This window comes from Symphodus melops (genome assembly GCF_947650265.1).
Source record: "Symphodus melops genome assembly, chromosome: 3".
NCBI classification, from domain to species: domain Eukaryota; kingdom Metazoa; phylum Chordata; class Actinopteri; order Labriformes; family Labridae; genus Symphodus; species Symphodus melops.
The window spans coordinates 7,822,189-7,836,443 of NC_136693.1; the positions used below are offsets into that span (position 1 = coordinate 7,822,189).

Genomic DNA, 14,255 nt, shown 5'->3' on the forward strand with positions numbered 1-14,255 from the left:
ACTTATTTAATGGAAAATGTTGCATTTTTTTCTCCAGGTACACATTAGAGATACAACTGAAAGCAGCTTTGCGACCCACTCATGGCTCCTGACCCACCAGTTGAGAACCACTGGCCTGGAGGTTACTGAGGTTATATTTGGTTTTTGACAAAGGTGAGGGGAGAATGAGGGCTAAAACAAAATCACCTGTAGACACAACAGTGGTGGTAATTCACAGATTTGCACACTTTTTATGACTACAACATCTATTATGATCATTCACAAAACATGACCTCACACCTGAATTTTTCATCAATGGTGCAGTTTTATAACCACTGTTTTCATAAATGTTTTATTGGCATAAAAAAGCATACGCTGCAATGAAACATTTGTTACAAATCCAGTTTATTTGATTCGCAACAAGTTCACGGTTCTAGTTCTTAAGAAATGTAGTTAGTCTTTGAATTACACTTTTTTTTGTTGGAAATATCCCATTATCTGTTTCCCAGTACATCCAAGGGGTTCCTCATAGGCCAGTTTTAGGTCCATTACTTTATTTATCGGAAGTGCTTCCCCTGGTTCTGGTTCAGTAAACACATCCTACAGTACCACTATTATGCTGGCGAACCCTAGTTACAGGGGAACAGCCTCTCCAATATCAATTGCTGGACTTCTAGAATCTTCTTGAAACAGAAAGTACCTCTTTTGTGAGAAATGGACTGCAGATGTAAATTAGCCTAAGGCTAACTCTGGTGCAATGCATCAAATGGTTACATTTATGTTTTAATGGCAAATGGTCCCTTGAATTGAAAGTCTGTTATGTTTCATAGGAGAGAAATACATTGACACTGATTTAATGGAGGAACTCCATCGGTACATTGTGTCCATACATGCTCCAGTCAATGGAAACATGTTAATTCCATCTTAATGTTGAACCCTAGGGCTGAAGTGATGGAAGAGGATTCATGAGAGTCACAACATCCAGGCTGCTGCACTCGTGTTCCTCTGAAGGTCTTTTTGTTTAAGGAGGGTCAGACAACAGAGTCAGTTTCAGTGTCAAGAAGAGCCACGCAGTGAGCACTGGCACTTCTCTGGCTCACACAAGACAATTGTTCAACTGTTTTTATACAAAGCTGTCTGTTTGGAGATTTTCAGTTGGGAGAATAAAATCAAACAACAGAGATTTGAATCTCAAACAAACCCGTAATCTTAAAAGTAAAGTTACATTTTCCAGTGAGGGGAAGTCTATCTGAACATCAAACTGGGAGATTTGCTATGTTTACCAGGCAAAGTTAAAACACACACATACCAACACAAATACAGCACATTCAACATCTCCAGCATCAGATCTGATGCAGCATCCTGCAACATGCTGCTGATGGTCGTGCTAAGATGTGATGTCTCTGACCTCCACTGAGTTACATCTGTTTAGTCAGCACACCTAAAAATAGCCTCAAGCCTGCTAATTCTCTGCTTAGGACTTATTGTGACATTACAGAGAAGTGAACTCCAATGTTTTTTCTTTATCTACTCGACCGCCAGTCATTAATGTTTCAATATGATGTGACGTGGATGCAAAGAACAGACAACCAACACCAACACACTCATAATATGAAACATGTCTGTTCAATAAATACACTCATTATTCGTGTGCTAAATAGGACCTCAAAAGACATTTCCATTTAAAGGGCTCCATTAACTCAGTGATTTGGACAAACTCTTTTTTGATTCATTTTTCTAAGGGCTGGTTTTTAATTGAAATGTCACTCCTGTATTATGATACGACACAGTGATACAGTATATGCTCCAGAACTGGCTAGCTTGTAGGTTGAGCTATTGTCTCTCCAAAAACACAAATTCAAGATAACACATAAGCCTCCGTACACACACCCACATACGCTAACACAACACTTCCATAAAGTGGCAGAACATTGCAGAAACCCAGGCGCACAGTCGCTCGGCTAATTAAATGTTCCATCAAACACGTACTGTATTGTACAGAATACTTTATTACTAGAAAACGCACCATTTAAATACACTGCATTCCTTTGTACTACAGTCAAAGTCTCTTCTGGGTCACCTAGTTGTTTCTGAGACCAGTGCTCTGTGTCAGTGCTCTCTTCCACCATAAACAGGTCTGCTGTAGACTCCTAACAGGGTGACCCATTTACTGTCAGCATGGTCTCTATATCCAATACCTCCCTCTGCATCTCCTGCTTTCCTGCACGCACGCACGCACGCACGCACGCACGCACGCACGCACGCACGCACGCACGCACGCACGCACGCACGCACGCACGCACGCACGCACGCACGCACGCACACACACACACACACACACACACACACACACACACACACACACACACACACACACACACACACACACTTTAACACACTGCTTCTCTGTCTCTCTCTCCCTTTGCCACCCCTCTCTCTTCTGCCCTGTTTCCAGCTGAGAAAAGTAAAAATAACTGCTCTCTTGCTGCAAAGCTTAAAAGTCTTTATCGCCATGGTCTCGGTCTCTGGCTCTACATGTGAACATGACTCCCCTGCGCTTGGAAACATAGAGCATTTCATTTTATAATAACATAACTGTAAGAATGTACTAAACCTTACCACTCTTCTTTAAGTTCTCTGAATTAGACCAAAACCGATATAAGCTGAAATCCGCTCAAATTAAAAGAGATAGCCTATAGACTCAAATGTTAACAGCATAGTTTTATTCATGCTAGAATGTGTATGAATATGTATCAGTACAATTTCAGTAGCATGAGCACAAACCTAATTAGATTTATTTTTATTCCCAAGCAGCCCAATATCTCTGCTTTCATATGTCACACTGTGATTTAACAATTGTACGACTCTCCTGGCGCTTTCTTGACACAACATCAAAGTCATAATGAGAAACCAAAGGCTTCTGTGTCTTAAAAATCTCACCTCTGTAGCATGAGCATACAAATAGGCAAGTTAAGTGATCCATATTTAGAAAAAGCAAATGTGTTTTTTAAACTGATATCAACAGAAATGCTGCAGGACACCTACAATGTTGATGTGAGAATTGGCAGTCACACACCAATCAAATAACATTTTTCTATCCCCCTTTAAAAAAAAACTCAGCTTGTTTCTTTTCTCCAAAACAAAAGCCTGCACAGCAATGAAGTTCATTATGGAAACACCTGAAAACAGCACGTTACTTTTGTCAAGGTGTTTAGCAGCACTTTAAATGAGCCAATACTAAAGTCTGGGTGTCAGAATTGGAATAGAAAAAGGAGGGAATTACAAGAAAAATACCTCTAAATTAAATATATTAACTAATTCATTATTCCTTGAACTGGTGTTGAACAACTGCATTAAACTTTAACAGCTAAACACTATTAGGAGAGAAACACTTCAGCATAGCAGATAGACTTTGGAAGAGTTAACAAGTTAAATGAATGTTAAATGACAATAATTTCATATTATCGAGTTGCTGCTTTCAACACGTTGTATGTTGCAGACCGATCCCGTGTGGCTGCAGCTTTTTGTCTGTACTTCATGTTCTGTCTACCATGTTATATAGTTCGGAGCGCTCCATAATGTAAGCGTTTGCACATTTTAAATCTCACTCAATGTACATAATTCATGGCTTGTTTGAATTCTTCATGAAGCTATAGCGCCGACAAAAATTCTTGGTTATGGGACAAATGTGGAGCCTAGAAGTAAACCTCAGGATTTCTCAACTTACACACACACAAAAACAATGAGCAGGATTGTTTTTAATCTTGACCAAAGGTGAAAATATTTGTCCTCCTCTTGCTTCATGTTAATGTCAGCCACTTAAAACATTTAAATAAAATCTTTCCCTCGCTTACGCTTTCCTCTTCTTGATGACTCTGCTGTGACTGTCACTCACCCACAGCGGTCCCCCCTCTCTCACTCGACATGTGAAGTTTGGTGTTTTTTTACTACTAAATCATGACCATAGATGTGCTGACAGAAGGACTGATTCAAACTCGCCTAAAAATAAAAACAGCGTGTTGCTGTACAAGTCTGTGTTCTTCAATTTGGTCCATTTGGATACACAATCGATTTTCTGATCGTCTTCCAGCTGATCATCATCAGAACATAAATTTGTGATAAAAATAAGTGAAGAGAGTCAGTGGTGATTGTGAAAATGTGACACAGAATGTCACCTTTAATTATTACTGTGAGCTTGAGTAGCAGCGAGTGTTTCTGTGAGTAGTTTGACTCACATATATTTAACTCCTATTCAGAGCCTGTCTGAGTAAAAAGAAACTTTGTGCATCTCGACACAAAGGCCAAATATGTATTTAACCTGTCTGTGTCATCATCTAATTACAGTCATATGTTGAAAGCATGATGTTTAATGTGGCCTCAAGTTCTCTGTTGTTGGTGGAGCAGGTAGTGAAGTCCCTAAACAAAATTGACTTTGGTCTAAGAACTCAAAAACAAGAACATATAGTAAATAAAAACGATGATTTCCCCTCTCTGGTTTGGTTTAAAAAAAAACCCATCTTCAATCTAAAGTGGGGTTTATTAAATTCTCATGTAAAGTACGTCATACTAAATCCTTAAAACAATTAAACTGGAGGTGTTATTGTTGATGGGTCACTGCTTCATTCATTAAGATTAAACGTCATTTTACTAATGAGGCCTTCAACCATTTACTAATAATAGTTTCAGCAATCTGCCATTAACCCCTTTAGTCAGTTTGTTGTTCCATCCATAACAATGTGGATGGATTTAAAGATCTTTTTAGTACCGTGTGTTGTTTCTAAGCGAATCCATCCATTCGGTCAAAAATAGCTTTACTTTTTTAAATGTTTCTTTTGGAAAATGTCTTTTAAAAGCCACTCTCATTGCAAAAATATGATTTTTTTTTTGCATTTAAAGTGACCCCTCACATGTCGATTCTCTCTATAATGGTCATTTATTGGCACAAGTGACAGTCAGAAAGCTGTGAATTTTTTAATCGTGAAACAAACACAAAACCTAAAAGGGTAAAGTAATAATAATTATTTTCTTTTATTCACAATGCAGATCGGCAGGTTGAAAACATTTTTTGCTTGGTGAACACAGAGTAGAGGAAAACACATCAGCCAAACATGAGCTGGGAACCATGCAGTCACGTATGGTAGGAGCTGCTGGATGAGTCACAGCAGCAGGCCTCGCACCCATGCATACCAACAACATTAATGGCATACATTTAAATACATTTTTTTTTGTTCCCCAAGAGCAACCGTTGGAAACCAAATTATTCATCAGTCTTTCTCAGGAAACATTTTGATTAATGCATTGAATGAGATATAAATAAACCATGTGTGTCCGTACCACAAGACTTAAGTTAATGGGTTTGTAAAAAACAGGCGCTCGTAACATCAGGGACTGCAGACAATGTATCACAGATTGTGAAAGGCTCAATGTTGATGACATGTCCTCTCATTTAAAATATGCAACGATGAAGAAAGATTTAAAACTGTTGGAGGGATAACATTTCAGACAGACACTGTTTTTACGCTTCTATTGAATGTTCAGAAATATTCTGAACTTTCAATTTTAAGCTAAGAGAAATATCTGACCATCATCAGTCAGTATGTAGTTAGTTTGTCACCATGTAATCATCTCCACGACAATCTTATAAAGCACAACTAAATAACCGTAGATGTATTTTTGATTCTTCCAACTGTCAAAAAACAAAAAAAAAATTCCAGTATAATGTGTTTTTTCTTAAAAAATTAAAAAGTGATTCATTAACAATACCACAGATTAATTGACTGATCGATTTTTTGCAACTCCAGTTACATTTTCTTTATATTTAAATTGTCTACTTGTCTATTTTGAAATATTAAAAACACTGACGTAAAAAGACATGGTTCAATTGAATGGCATATAAAAACTCCTCCAATTTCAAGGACATTGCACATGATCTTATCTTCATCTCATCCTTACAAGCATGTAAGGTCATACATACGGTAATATACAAGACTTTTCATGTCTACTTATACATTCCTCCTGTCTGTCAAACAAAAAAATGAACATTTCAACGTTTGGTTATCTTTATAATTTGAGTTCAACACGACCTTAAAACTTGCCAGGGACTGCAGATGAAAATTGATAAAATGTGTCGAGAGAAATGTCAGCGTCATGGTTACAATAACAAGCAGCCTGTAAGTGTTGTCAAACAGTCGTAAGTTTAGGTTGGTGGTGATTTAAGCTCTCCCTGTGGACACAACAGAACCTTCGATGTCTCTGCTGATTTTGTCCTGTAGATGTGTGAGCTGAGAATAACTCTCACACAGCTTGATTATAACAGTCCGATGAATCACTTATTAAGATTCCTTGCCATGTAAAAAGCAAAACTACAGTTTTGGCAGTATGCAGTTAATCATGTTGTCTGACATCTTGCAGTTGTTTGTGATGTTTAAAATGACATATTGAAAAGGCCAATTGTCATGCTGGTGGTCTTGTTTGATTTTGTAGTTCAAAAAGCTGCATCTATTATATTTTCAGCCTGTTTCATAACTGTCTAAAACTCCTCACAGGAACTTTAAATAAATCACATACATTGACTTATAAAGGCAATGTGTGTATGTTTGACCTAAAGTTTTGTTTGGAAAGGTTCTCCTCCTTGAAAGTATCACATTTGTTTCAATCAATCCACCACATCCTCCTACACAATATATTTCTCCTTTCTACAGTCACACTTAAAATAACAAATCAGTTAAAGACCAAATCAAATGAAAAAGAAATTCTAATAGGACACACAACGACTTGAGACATTACTTACTTACTCACATACCATTAGGTGAGACCAATCTAAGACTTTACATCACATAATGCAAACCAGGATTCTAATACAAACAACAGAAATAAGAGGCGTCGTCTTACCTTATGCCTGCACTTAAGCACCACTCCATAAGCTCCTGCCCAGAGAAACAGAGGGAAAGACACACAAAGATCAATAATAGCGATGCTGAGACGTGTGTTAAGTTTCGACATCTTAATTATGTTTTGACCTCCTAAACCTCGAACAAACATGTTCATAGGAAACAAGAGCAGGAGGTGAGAAGAAGCAGAGGAACAGCTAATAGGTGAGGCAGAGACGTGTGTACTCTCCCACACACTCGACAAACACGTACAGTATGTCTAAACCTTTGACAACTAACACCACAAACACACATTAGCATACGCGCACAGTCCCTTTGCTCAGCACATCATGTTCTTGGTTCATCTATATCTGAGAAGTCATGACTTTAATTGACTGAAGATAAGAACTGCTCTGTAATAAAAAGGAAACACCTTGAAGACACTGTACAACATTGGCTGTACACAGTGTCGTCAAAGTGTTTCCTCTTTATTTCCTCAAAATTTCTGTTGAAGAAATAAAGCTTTAATTAGAAACACAGCCATCAGCCCTTCTGTTTAGAGCTCTTAGATCTTCTTGCACGGCTCCAAAGAATGTTGGTTTGGATTTTTTTTTTTACAATTGCTTTGACAATATCCTGAGCAGGAAATTTGATAAACAGACTTCAGAGGTGAAAAAAAAGCTGTAAACCAATCACTATGTTATCTGTGTTAATGACAGCCTGAATGTTTTTATACTGTTTGACGTATCTGGAGAGCCTGAAGCCAATTTCCAACTCTAGTGGACAAAAGATTTTTTTCTAACAACCAAGTCAAATGTTGTTGGTGGTGCTTTGAATCATCCATCATTTAAATCACCCTTCTTTTCATCTTTGACTTTCTGACATCAAGAGCTGATGAGCGCTGATGTAGATTACAGTTAGGGAGAATTATCAACAGTGCAATACACTCTGTCTTCTCACATTAGAAAAAAATCTACGATTGCATGTCAGCCCAACGCATGGAAATCAGCCACAAATGATGCAGCGGGCAGAAAGAAGTAAATGTCACGTGGTTTGATGTGTGAAAGAGCTATGTGTGTGTCCGGGCTTATCTGAAGCTTAAAAAGTTGTCCTCATTTATCTAATTTTCTAGCCAGCCATCACTGTCCCTAGTGCAAGAGTAGACCAATGTTTTATTCTTTATAATGTGAAACATACTTACAGTAAGAGGAACGAATTGTGATTAGGTCATACATACGGTAATATGCAAGACTTTTCATGTCTCCATATCTATTTAAGATATTCTAAATACACAAATAGAATCCAAAAACCCTATAAAATATTAGACATAATTATACATTCCTCCTGTCTGTCTGTCAAACAAAAAAATGAACATTTCAACGTTTGGTTATCTTTATAATTTGAGTTCAACACGACCTTAAAACTTGCCAGGGACTGCAGATGAAAATTAGCCTACATGGCTATCTGGCACATCTACATGTGTGACTTTGTTGCTCTTGCTAAATTAATGTGTGTTGTACCTTTGTCTCTGCCTACCAACGATTTATACAAATACAAAATAGGCGAGTGACTGAGACGTTAAATGAACAGTGGACTTTTGTATCACAGTAGATTATCATGACCCATCCATCCACCTCGCCCTCCCCACATTGATATTTCCAGGTTGAACTAGCTAGCTATAGAGATAGTGTGTGTGGGAGCTGTATCGTCCTAGCTGGTCCATCATTGTTTAAATGGAAAAATCACTAAGCCTCTACTTAGTTGCAAGTCAAACACAAACATAGTTTCTTTATTATATATTTAAAACAATTCAGACTCTTGAATTATGTCAGGGCTGTATATAGTAGAAATGATAATGTTTTGAAGGAAGTAGAAGGACGTGCTCATATGGGAAATCGAACATTTTACACATTTTCTCAACACATTTAAGAAGTATTAGAAAATCAAACAACCCACATTGTCTCGGGTTTCTCTTTTTAACACATCATCTTGCTTGATTTAACTTATCTTTTCCGGTTGCTGACGTTGAGCTGGTTTTTGAAAGCCTGGTTTAGTTTTAGCTCAACAACAAAGATTACAGTTCTACCAGTCTGAAAGGGTGTGGGTTTTTTGAGCTGCAGAAAAGCTGGTAATATTAGAAAAGCAAACACTCTCCTCTTCTTTTATTCGTTAATGGTTACTTAAACAGGCTTGAAAAAATAATAATAACAATAAGGAAGGTCAGCACAGTGGTGAGTATGACATGACTCTGACATGTCACTAATGAACTCAGTGCTGCGTGACAACAGGATGTTTTAAGTTAGCATATATGGGAGTGCATAGTTGAATATGAAGGCTTCTTGCTACGGTTAGAAAGGATATAGTTATGAAGCAGGCAAACGAAGGAATGAAGACCTGTTATATTATAACCAACCAGTTACGGATAAAGGCTGCTTCTCTCTGCAGCTGAGGTAAATAAAGGACACGGTCACTCCTTGAGAAAACATTGTAAACTAAAGCTGGAGTTTTTCTCTACAGACTTTACATGCTTCTTGTTCGAACGTCTCCAACCTGTAAAGCTCACTAACACTGTGTCAAAAAAGTTACAGGATATTTACCAGTTAGTGATACAATCTAACCAATGTTTAGGTTTGAGCTTTACCATGTAAATTGTAACCTCTGGCTCCATATTCCACATAAAACAACATAGTGGATATGAACACCTGATAACCAGGATCAGAAGGTTACCAATTGTATGTACACAAGTTTTCCCAAACATGATGTAACATCTGCTGTGTTAAAGCACCCACCTTCTCCCACAATGCCAAGGACTTCAAACTTATTCATCACATCACCGAGGGCGAGGGCTCCTCCTGCAGGTGAAATGAGCTGCTCTGGATTTTTAGCGAGGAGACTCCTGCTTGGACCAGCGTCTGAGGGAGTGAACTGTTGAGTCCAGGAGAAATGTGGTATTCATGTGAACACACCCCATTTTCACTTTGGCTTCTCTCTCCGTCACTCTGCAGATCTCCACCAACCTTTAAATGTCAGTCTTTTATTTGTGGATCGAGTTGTTCCAGTCGTGTCTGAATCCTCGTTATTATTACATGTCTTGAGGTTGTTTGTCTTGTACTTCTATCCAAACAAAGTCGCACCTGCAAAGACCAGAGACGAGGAAGAGAAAATGAGATGTTAGAGCATGCAGTCAAAGGGTCACTCCAAGATCCAAGTCCCCATCATTCCTTGCTTGCTGGAGGTACTCCTGGTACAGATGGTGGCTAACTAGGACATGTAGATGTAAAGGAAAGGCAGCACTTGCTTGAGGATACGTTTAAATTATGGATGACTTACGCATGACTTCCACACTCTCGTCCTTTCCTGTCTATTCCTGTCAGCCACACACTCAACCTGGAGCAAGATGCACAGGTGACAGTCCAGGGAAATGTGTATTAGCTGGCAGCACTTCAGTATTACACCATGCCTGCTTTGCAATGGTTTCACTAAGTGGTGTGACCAGCTCTTTGGTTCAGACTGAAATGTCTCATTTATAGATTAATGTTTTGTCATGACACTGTGTGCACAAATGGTGGTGGTCCCTACAGGGGGAAACCCACTCATGATACTCGAGACAAATCCTCCAATTTTTTTTCTTGGCAACTTGTATGGATGGCTGAATATGTGGTGCAGATATTTATGGTGCAAAAAGCACCTTTGACTTGTCCGATTGAATTATTCCTTATAACATATTGGACAGACTGGCATCATCTTTGGCATCAACATTCATGGTTCTGAGAATAACTCATCTCTTTCTTTGACTCTTAGTCTTGTGCAGCCACCAAATTGACTTTTATTACTCAAATACACATGACATTAACTTCATGTTTATCGAAATTATGAATTTAAAATGTTAATTTATTATTGTTATTATTGCTGATTGCATCAGCGTATTGGCAAAATGTCTGAAAACCACTGACTTCTTCATAGTTGTACTTTTAAAATTTGGTTGTCAGATCTGTCTACATCAGGATGAATTGTAATTACTCTGGTGAACTGGACTTTAATAGTGTTGGCAGCAGTGAAAAAAAAGGTTTCAAACTGAATAACTACAAATCTACAGAGTAGCCTTAGCTTAAATTCTTATTCTTCCCCTACTTTAAAATTACCCATAGACATCTTCTGCAACGACTTCAAAATGATGAAATCAATTCAATTGTGTGCTGATTTAATACATTCCCACAGCCCAGAGTCTTTAACTGGATTTAAGGAGCCCATTCTTTGCTTTTCTCACATTTTCTAAAAGCATATTTTACATGTATACACTCAAACATATTTTTGTTCTAGAAAAGAGAACAAATCATATCTCAAGGCTCTGATCTCCTCCTGTCACTCGTCCAAAAATTGACCATGAATATTAAAAGCCTCTTTTGTAATGCAAAAGCAATATGACTGAAACAATCAAAGCTTCTCACAGTATCAGTCCAACTTCATTTGTATAACACTTGATTTATTCAGCAGTGCAAAAACACTTTAATGTTGATTTGGCTCATGTGCCTGTGTGGGCGTTTTCCTATGCAGTGTACGCACAGCATAGTCCTTCCAGAGGAAGTGATAAGGTGGATATTGAGGCCATCCATGGCTAGTCATTTAAGAATATGGTGCTGCTCTGGGGAGTGATAACCTCTGTGCCATATTTTTTGTTTTGTTTTATGAGACACTTTAAGCCTGCAACTAGAATGCATTATTTTGTGCACTTAATGAAAAATGCTCTTTAAAAATGGGCACAGCACAGGGTGGGTTAATTGATAAGCTGCTGCTTGTCCTTGCAGCCATCAGGCAGACAGCTGGTAAATGGAAACAAGGTGGACACATCACCAAGAAAGTGCTGAAAATATTGACAGAGCAGAAAGAAGCATCAGTCCGCCTGTTGGTGTCTGCATGTAAAAAAACAACTCAGTGATGAGTGAGTTTAGGAGTGTGAATTTAATGGGGAGCTGCTTGCGTCCGCGTGCACGAGACTAGTATGTGTGCGTGTGTTTATGAGGTGTGTGCGTGAGAGAGAGAGAGAGAGAGAGAGAGAGAGAGAGAGAGAGAGAGAGAGAGAGAGAGAGAGAGAGAGAAGGAATAGTAATGCTGCTCTCTCTGCATCGAAACTGCGTCTCTCTCATCGCTGCGTTGCGGAGCTCAACACCATTCCTTCGCTGTCCACGCGTTTCTCAGCCTACACAGCGACCAGTGCATACATTACAACGTAGTTCACGTACTATGTTCACGACAGTGTTGCACAACAAGATCCACAAATAGCGCTAACCCGTAACATCATAATTAGGCGTATAGGCTAATTAACACATTTACATGCAGAAGATGCGCGAATAATTAATTGCAGCCGCTCTGCAATTAAAACAATGAAGAGCCTTTTACCTGCAGATGTGATGTGTCTCCTCAAGCTCAATATGTGAAGCGCAGAGCATCATGTCCATGAAGATGGTGATGTGGGAAGACGAAGAAACATCATGTGGAGCGGCAGGACGGGGGGGAGAAGCTTAGAGGCCCGTGTGTCGTGACTCGATCAGATTTCTTCCTTATTCATTCGGCCGATGGGGATACGACCGAATCCGCAGGCATAACGCCGATGACGGGGTATCAATGAACCGTCAACAGTTCTTCTGAGGCTCCGTGTTCATAGCCTCAGCATCAGCTGGTTATAGCAGCAAAATCGTCATCCCTCTGAGCGACGCTGCGCTCAGCCAATAGGAACACGGACGTCTCTGCGCGTTCCAACAGTGATTTTACATCCAGTAGGATCTGTGATTGAACTAAACTTTTTTTCATTTCAATGAAAAAGAGATAATTATTTCTTGGGAATTAAATCTGCCCGATATTAATCACCTTCCAATAATAGAACTGGCCTAAGGAGTGTCAGATGACACGTCCTGCTGTTCCTTCCCTCCTTTGGTCAATGTTGTGTCACTGATTAAAAACCTTCCTGCAGCTTGTCTCCACCTACACCTCCCTTTCATGACGGCACTAATTGAACAAATCAGGGTAAATTCAGCTACACTGGGTCTGTTTTTTTAACTGAGCAAGTGTTGTAAAATAAGTTGTACAGTATAGGCTTCAGCCACAGGTGTTACCACATGTTCTTAATTTAAACCAGATTTTCATTACAATAATCATGTTTTTGGCATGACTATCATTTTTTTATTATCATGATTATCATTTTTTTCAAGAATGTATGGAAAATATGCCTGTTTTTGGTCTGTCTGACCTACAACCAGTGAGGGTGAGGGTCATTTCTAATACCACAAATCAATACTCCATTACAAGTACTCAAGGTCTTGTAGTGGTGCAACAGGACTGGGCAAAGCAAGTTTATTTAATGCTGTTTAGACACAAGGCAATTCACAGTGATCTACAGACATAAAACAGAAATACATTCAAACAAAGCCTAAGGAAAGAATGCAACCTATTATACTTGGACTGAGGGAGCTTTGGATGGTGGATTATTTGTAGCTGGGGCTGCATTAAAAGAAAAAGCACACAAACATTATTGTCATCACTTTACCCATAACTATGGTTTCCTATGGATGATATGAGCACAAATAATTCAGTAGCCTCCAGGCTATTCGAATTGATCAGAGCAAAGATGTGCAAATAAGTATTTCATAACAACTCCAAACATTCACCATAGAATGACCAAGCAACAAAATGCACATATGAGCCGAAAGACATGGTGCTGGAGTAGCCTAGGACAGTGAATGAGAAGCAGATCTATGAATGCTGCTCTGGAAGGAGCACTTGCCAGCCCATGACAGTATAAATGCAGCTCCTGCAGACAGTGCTCTTTTTCTCCACTTTGTCAGCATCCTCAGGACCAGAATCGGCCGTCTTTGATTGACAACAACGAACTCTAGCTCAGTAATAACATAACAAAAGTAACATGACCCTTAAAGAAATAAGGGTAGACAAGTATTGTGTTTTTTTGATATCCAACACATTTGTTGAGCTCCTCAGTGACATCTGACCCACCAATCAAATCACTCAAGCAGCAGGTCAAAGGTCAGCATCACCTATACATCCCTTTATGGTAGGCTCTGCGTAGGTTATAGCTATGATTAGGCTAAGTCCCATTACAAGTAATGATTACAAGCACAGTAAAGCCTTAGTAATTACTCATGTGAAGTTTGACTGTCAGGTGTGGAGTGACTTTTTATTTTTTTTAGATTTATTTAACTCGACTTTCACTTATTAGATAGGAAACATAGTCAAACTTATTACCAAAGGCTGGAAATGCTCACCAGACATGTCATACCTGATTTTGTTATTTGAGAGATTAATTTTATAGGAGATTGATAGTGACAGTTTCAATAGTGTTTGTTCGGATTTCTTAATTTTAGGCTTCATCTCATCTCATCTCATCTCATGGGATCT

The 14,255-nt window shown here is 38.8% G+C and overlaps 1 protein-coding gene across 2 annotated transcripts in view; it reads right to left on the bottom strand.

Annotated features, from left to right (window-relative positions):
* The window catches only part of cdkl5 (cyclin dependent kinase like 5), a 30,020-nt gene extending 17,258 nt beyond the window's left edge, over positions 1–12,762 (bottom strand). For both annotated transcript variants that reach the window (XM_079339430.1, XM_079339429.1), the window contains exons 1-3: positions 12,246–12,762; positions 9,638–9,982; positions 6,871–6,905 (exon numbers count right to left, since the gene is read on the bottom strand). In XM_079339430.1, coding sequence (XP_079195556.1) covers positions 6,871–6,905; positions 9,638–9,674 — 72 coding nt within the window. In that variant the 5' untranslated portion in view covers positions 9,675–9,982; positions 12,246–12,762. The remainder of the gene's footprint in view (positions 1–6,870; positions 6,906–9,637; positions 9,983–12,245) is intronic.
* Between the last annotated feature and the right edge of the window lie 1,493 nt (positions 12,763–14,255).